At 37.9% G+C, this 7,440-nt stretch overlaps 1 protein-coding gene across 1 annotated transcript; it reads right to left on the reverse strand.

Moving 5' to 3' along the window:
* Positions 1 to 198: 198 nt before the first annotated feature.
* On the reverse strand, positions 199 to 1,704 carry LOC140874541 (ATP-dependent DNA helicase pfh1-like). The gene has a single exon (XM_073277838.1). It carries the CDS (start codon positions 1,702 to 1,704, stop codon positions 199 to 201), a length of 1,506 nt encoding a protein of 501 aa, XP_073133939.1.
* Between the last annotated feature and the right edge of the window lie 5,736 nt (positions 1,705 to 7,440).

Here is a 7,440-nt window from a genome sequence, read left to right on the forward strand (position 1 = left end):
TCTTTCTGGGTTTGAAGCTGCGGTTGCAATTAAATCCACAAGCCAAGATTTTGTTCTTCTAAATATGTGAAAAACGCAGTAATCTAGAACGACATAAATCTAATGCATTCCACTTTGATTGAAAAAATATCATGTTCCACATGGATAACTAACTGTAGTCCTTATTTTGATATGTAAGAAATTTTCTTGAAGGAAGAATCAATCATTCTTATCTCCAGCAGCAACCTTCTTGTCCTCCTGTTGCTCAGAAGAAAACTTTTGATAAAAATGCAAAACCTTTGGATGTGCCTTGATTTTCTTGGGATTCAGGCCAGACAGATGAAGTCCCCCCAAGCTCTTCACACGGGAGAGAGCAACATAGACCATTCCAAAGTCAAAGACTCGCGAGAGATTGGTATCAAGTTTTTCGAGAGTCATTCCCTGACACTTGTGTATGCTTAGAGCCCATGAGAGTATGAGAGGGATCTGTCGTCTTGCAGCAACAATTTTGTCCCCATCCAGAATGACCCATATCTCGGGCTCAACAATTAAATCAGTCCCAGAGTCTAATGCTACCACGGGCAAGAAACTGCCAGGACTACACATATCAGAAAATTGATATTGCTCCTCAGAAACTGCCTTGAATTTTTTAACAGTACCCGTTGCACCATTCACAAATTTACGGAAAGGATTTATATTTTTCGTTAGCATCACCCTAGCACCAACACAAAGTTCGAGCTCATCGGGTGCAATCCCACTCTTAAGCTGTCTGATCCATTGGTTTTCGCCCGTATCTTGAGCTTTATAAACATAAATTTCCTGATTTAAGCTTTTCATTTTCGTCTTGTTCACCTTCTCAACGTCTTCGACCCTTGGGAAGATTCTTACGGCTGAAGGATCCGGTTCATATCCCGAGCAACACCCTTCCAAAAGCTTCAAATCACCATCATCAATCTCCCCCTTTCTCATTCCCTGGAGCAATTTTATAAGAAGAGCATCAGATTGCCTGAAAATTTTGGTCAGCTCCATTTGCAAATCAAAACTTGAATCCCAACAATCAGCCTCAAAAGCAAACTCCTTCGCTCCCTTTTTCTTTTTTTTGAGAACAGGTGGTAACTGGAAGAAGTCCCCACTAACAATCAGCTGCAATCCACCCCAACTTCGGTTGTCACCCACACTTGCTTCCACCCTTATGCTCCTTGCAACATGTTCGAGATTTTCGAAAAGTATAGCATCAACCATGCTTGCCTCATCGATAACCAACACGTTCACCTTCTTCCACCTGTAGCAAGCCTTCCTATCCAAAAGAACCCTCTCCAGCAAACTTGCACGGTCAACTTCACCCAATCCAATCCCAGCAAATGAATGAAGAGTTTGCCCATTCAGGGCACAAGCAGCAACGCCAGTAGGCGCGGTCACATAAACCTTAGAGCTTCCATGTAGTTTCTTGAGTTTCTTAATTATATGCTGGAGTAAAAAAGTTTTTCCAGTCCCAGCCGAACCCGTAATAAAGACAGACTTCCCATCACAAGCAGCATCCAATGCCTTCTTTTGCTCATTCGTCCACTGAATTAAAGGCCTTTTAGGAGGTTTAGAATCAGTTTTAGCAAACTTTTTCTTGTTCTGGAAAATGTAACGTTTACCGTAGGGTTTTTTCCCGACAGGAACAGCTTCTGTACTAAAGTATCGGCACGCTGCTACAGCAAAAAATGAAAGCAATTTCATATCCTACTCTCTTCCTTGCGCTAACACAACACACACTGAGCCCACGCACAAGCACTTCTCCAATGGCAAGAATCTCTCCAAAATCAGGGGTTTAATAGCTCAAGACCCGACATTCTAAAAGGAAAACGGAAATCACAAGTTTCTCACTTCTAAAATCATCATCATTTCCCTCGAATCCATCATTCTTCATTCGATCTCCCCTCAAAAAAAAAAATTGAACTATCGAAGGAAACAATGCAGCGAAATCTAAACAGAGCATCAATAAAGCATCGGGACACGGATTGAAGAAAGAAAATCGCTTACCAAACGTAGGATTTTGTCCTTACACCGCTGCAGTTCCACAGCAGGGAACAGCAGGACTTCCGTTTGTAACCTAGAGAGGAATTTCCCTGGGAGAGAGTTTTAACATTGAAACTGAGAAATTACGGTATTAAATTTTATAGATGTAATTGTTGTAAACAGTGTTTTAAAAACTTCGTTACCTCTATGCTTAATCACGTTTATGCATAAAGCTGTTTCCCCAAAATGCTTTGCTTCAACCTTGATGCTTCCATAAATAATTGGGTCTGGTCCAACCCGAACCCGACAACCCATAATCAGGGAACGTGGTTCAAAAATCACCTACTATTGTTATGAGACAGGATTTAACACAATACAAAGCTCATTCGATCATGCTCCATGTACCAATTCAAGTTAGATGGACCTATTCAAAACAAAGGGAAGAGCCCTTGACTCAAGCCCTAGTTGCTGAGCTCACTGGGCCGAGCCCTATCTAGGCATGTTAAAAGCTCGACCCGAGCCCAATAATCCATATTTTTGGAAATATACTTTGAGGCCTATCTAGTGTTATTTTATGAGAAGCCCAGTCTGGGATGCCCTGTTTGGGAATGGGCTCATGATCATAAATTCATGGGCTTGAGCCCTAACTGGTATGGTTGGAGCCCGACCCGGGCCCAGGAAGGGCTCAATATCTAGAACCTTCCAGTACTCTCGGACACATGAAGATCTGCAACAGATAAGGACAATATCTTATGAATCCAAGATTTGATATGATTTCAGACTCATCAATTAGAGTCCTACTCTAACACATGTTCTACCTTGACAAGGTAACCTATCCCTCCAAGCCCCTATAAATTTAGGTATGGTTCATGGTTTATTCATTCATCTCTTCTATTCACTTCTTGTTCACACACTCACGCACTCATATTCTCTTGTTCTTACTTTTTGTCAAACTCTTTCACTTTCGAGAACTGACTTAGGCATCGGAGGGGTCACGTTTCGGCGCCCCCTAACTCAGCTTCTGTCTGTGCAGAATACCGTTGTGCCCGACCCAACCTGGTTTATTGAAGATTTGGAGATCCGTTCTATCAGACACATAAGTTGACCATGTCAAGTGTCGTTAAATACGCTTAAATGTGATTTTTCCAAAAACCAAAATTGATTAATAAGACGAAAATAGATCATAAATTAACGATTTTATTAGTGAGTGATTGTTAGCAATGTTAAAAATGTACAATATTGTATGGTTAAGTGTAGCGATGATGTGAATGCAATACATTTTGAGGAATTTTACAGCTAATATTTTAAATTAGACCAATTAATTTAGTTTATGTTCGATCACACGGGATATGAAATGAATAATGAAATAAATTGAATTAGAATCTCACAAAGAATTAATGTATTACACTTGAACTTATTATATTTATTCATTATTTAATCAGTTAATTTGTTTTAGATGACTAAAATTATAGTTTAAATTAAAAATATTTTTTTACGTTTAAGCGTACGCTTAAGCTCGTAGTAATCACCCTTAAGCTTAAAAAGCTTGAAGCTTGGCTCTCACGCTTCAACACGCTTCACGTTTTTTAGAACCTTAGTTGTAAAAAGAATTGTACGATTATCACATTGATTTTTTTTTTTCATGATTTCAATAACCAGCCACTTCTGACCCGATCCTACCATCAATATTTCCAAAATTTAATTTCAATTTTGTGTTTTTTTTCAAGAAAAAAAGAATTCTACAATTATGCTATTTTTTTGGCAAACTTTTATAGAAAATTGTATTTATAAAATTCTATAAATTTTATAACTAGAAGATGTTAAAAATATGATAGTCATAAACAAATATAACAATGTCAAAATTATAGTCTATTAGACAAAAATAGCATAGCTATCTATCATAATGTTTATTTTAAATTATAATAAATAATAATCGAATCAATCCAATCAATCCTTGACTAGAACTCCTAGCAACACTATCTCAAATCAGAACACCTTCTGATAGAGTTACAAAAAAACAAGGCTAAAATATGATCTTCAAAGTTCGAATAAGTATTACAAGTTGATCACTGATATTGATCTGATAGGACAATAGGCATGTGGTAGAAGCCCGAATATTTTATCTGGTTCTTTGCCTGAATAACAATTGTCAAAGCTTTGAGAAAACTTTGTACACTTGATGCTCGGAAGACAGGCTTGAATTGGTGTGGAATTCTGAACTGGTCTGGTAATGAAGATTGATCTGGGAAGGCCATACTGGTTTCTCTTTAGCCAAAACTTGGTTTAATATAAATACTAATCTGATAAGATATTTTTTATCATCTTATTCTTGTTTAGAAAAAAATATTTCAATACCAATTATAATATAAGTTGATTACGTATTTGGTTTTGTTCATCGTTCCCAACTAATCTGCTCTGAACTTGTTCAAGCAATATGCTTTTAACAATTGTCATCACCAAAATTAAGATATGGAGTGACCCAACCCGGAATCACTAATTAATCAGAGATTAATCATGCAAGCGAGACTTAAATAAAATTAATAATAATCCAGCGGAAACTTAATCCAAAAGATACAACATACACCAGCAAAACAACTAGGAAAAATAGAATATTATACAACCCCATCGAATTGAAAGCACTAAAAGTCCAATCTAACAACCTGAAAGGAAAATAAGATCACCACGCGACCACTGCAGCTCAACGACCACTGCCACCGGGCCCGTCCAACCTAAGTCCTGTCACATCGAATAGGGTATCCAACACAAAACACTTGGGTGGATTATGGAGCTTTGGCCACTGGCAGTCACTTGTTTCAAAGAGATCACGACAGTGCTATGCACTTGTTAAATGATATAGCAGATTTCGACTACCATTGGCATTGTGATACTTCACTGCAGGGTTGGAATCACCAATATCTTCCAGAATTCAATCCCAAAAATTTTGCGGGCCAACCATCGGAGTATCAAGAAGAGTGTATTGGGCATTTTGAAGATCATGTGGCTTAGTTGGACAACATTGTGCGACATCAGACAGAGATAAATAAGTTCCTAGAAAGCCGCCTCAGCTCTTTGAGTCTTTTAGATGAACATATTAAGAGCTTTATAGAACCATGTTCTGAGATCTGTCAAGAAAATGAAGTAATTGAGCCAGAGCATGAGAAAATAATTTTTGAGTAATCTTCTTGTGAAGAGGAGCCAAAAGTGACAGTGGGGGAGGAAGAAATATACAAAGTGAAAGATTTGACCTCATCAATGGTCTTTATATATACACCATTAGAAGATTTTTTCTTGCCATTGACGCCAAATCCACAGTATTACATCCTCGATGAGCTTCAGCCTAGATTCCTAGTCTCTCCCCAAAATAATCAGTTCATGTCGAGTATTGTTGTACCGACGAGCTTACAAAGTTCATATCACGCCAAGCTTGAGGGCGTAGACAATCAAGACCCATACGTAGAGTCGTATGATTCTTTCTATGGGCGGCAACCGCTCTTTGATGGTTGCTACTATATAATCGGGCTATAGACTATAAATTTAGCGCTGACTGGGAGGCAACCCAGTGTTCTCTTTCATTTTTTTTATGTATTGTTATTTTTCTTTTTATTATCTTTTGCTAATCCACCGCCTTAACCGTCGCTTTCCATGTTCAATAGGTTGCTTCGATAAGAGAAATTTCTTTGGAATTTTGTAGATGGAGGAAGACGACGAATCATAGACCAGGAGAGTGTTATTTTTCTTTTCGTTGTGTTTTTGTTCGTCTTTGTGTTTGTTCGTTTCTGCATTTTGTTCATTGTTTATAAAGCATTGAGGGCAATGCTTTGGATAAGTATGAGGGATAGTCTAGTTTATTTTATTGTTGTGTTTGTGTTGCATTCGTAATGATTTTGTTTGTTTGCATTTTTAGTTCGTTTCATGTTTGATCGTGTAAGTTTTAGTAATTGTTTGCATGTGTGTAAGTGGGATGATAATTAGGAGCCAATGATGATTTGAAGTTTTGATTTTTGTGAAAATTTTTTGCTCTTGGTTGGACATGAGAAATCGTAGGTTGTGTAGTGAATATTTATAAGCACGCATGTTGGACCAGTGAAGTGTAGCGCTATCATTGATGATGTTTGTGTCTGTTTGACCATTGCAAATCATTAGGTATTTAGTGATCTTGATTTTTTCCTTTGAGTTTCAATGATTTTCTGACATTACACTATGATCTTGGGCGCACCAAAATCTTTGAAAATTTTTAATTGATATAAATTTTTGAAAACAAATTTAACTCCATCCGAGTCATTATCAAGTAATTGAAATCCTAATTACTTTGTTCTTGGCTAAGTATACGGATTCAATGGGGTTAAAACCTTAAAAATCTAAATTTTTGAAATAAATTTAATAAAGATTCCATTCGGGTCATTATCAAGTAATTGAAATCCTAATTACTTTGTTCATGGCTAAGTTTGGGGGTTTAATGGGATTGTGGCACCATCCGGGCTATAGACGAGGGGATTGAAATTCAAATCATATCCTAGTTATAGCTAAGTTTGCGGATAATTATTGGGGCGTAATTTATCTCAAGGGAGGTGTTCTTGTGTTAGAGTTTGTTGAGAGAAAGGGACACTTGATTGTGAAATTTGTACTGATTTGTCATAGGTCGCTAAGCAGTCGTAGAACGGATTATTTTTAAGTTGCATGTAGCTGAAATAACATGGCACACACACACACGTTTACGCTAAACTGATGGTGTATTATGGAAAATCGAGAGCATTTTTGTGATTTTGTTTTGTTGGTGTTGGAACTTCTCTAAGGCTATAATTTCCCTGACTTGTCCTTACTTATGTTTGTATTTGCATGATTGTTTTTGTGTGTCTTGCTCGAGGGCGAGCAAGAGTTAAGTATGGGGGTGTTGATAAGTGCATTTTGTATGCATTATTTTGTGATATTTTTATGTTGTTTTTGCATTCGTTCATATTATTTTATTTGTGTTTTCGTGCATTTTAGCTTCACATCATTCCCTTGGTTTATTTGCAAAAAATGATGGAAAACTCGATATTTATGGTGAATAAGAGAAAATGTTGCTTTTGATATGGAGGAGCTTCTGCGCTTGATTAGGAATTGGAAGAATGAGCGGCTGTGTTTTGAAGCCACAAACCATCGCATCTTTACTTTGACAATGAACCAGCAAGTCTGCGCAATGAAGGGATTTGGAAGCAGCGCATATGCGACTTGGATGATGCGCAACTACGACCTATGAAGAAACAAGGGGGCTCATCTGCGCGAGGAGATGAGCAGCTGCGCATAATAGGAGAGAAATAGGGCGCTTCTGCGGGAAGGAGCACGCATCTGCATCTACGTGAAGAATCAAGAAGAACGGCGCATCTGCGGGAATAAGGTGCATCTGTGGAAACAAGAGAAACCAAGCCGTGCTTCTGCGCAACATGAGAGGCTTCTGCGTGGTTTCTTTGTTAGAAA

Source organism: Henckelia pumila, chromosome 1 (genome assembly GCF_033568475.1).
Source record: "Henckelia pumila isolate YLH828 chromosome 1, ASM3356847v2, whole genome shotgun sequence".
In the NCBI taxonomy this organism is placed as follows: domain Eukaryota; kingdom Viridiplantae; phylum Streptophyta; class Magnoliopsida; order Lamiales; family Gesneriaceae; genus Henckelia; species Henckelia pumila.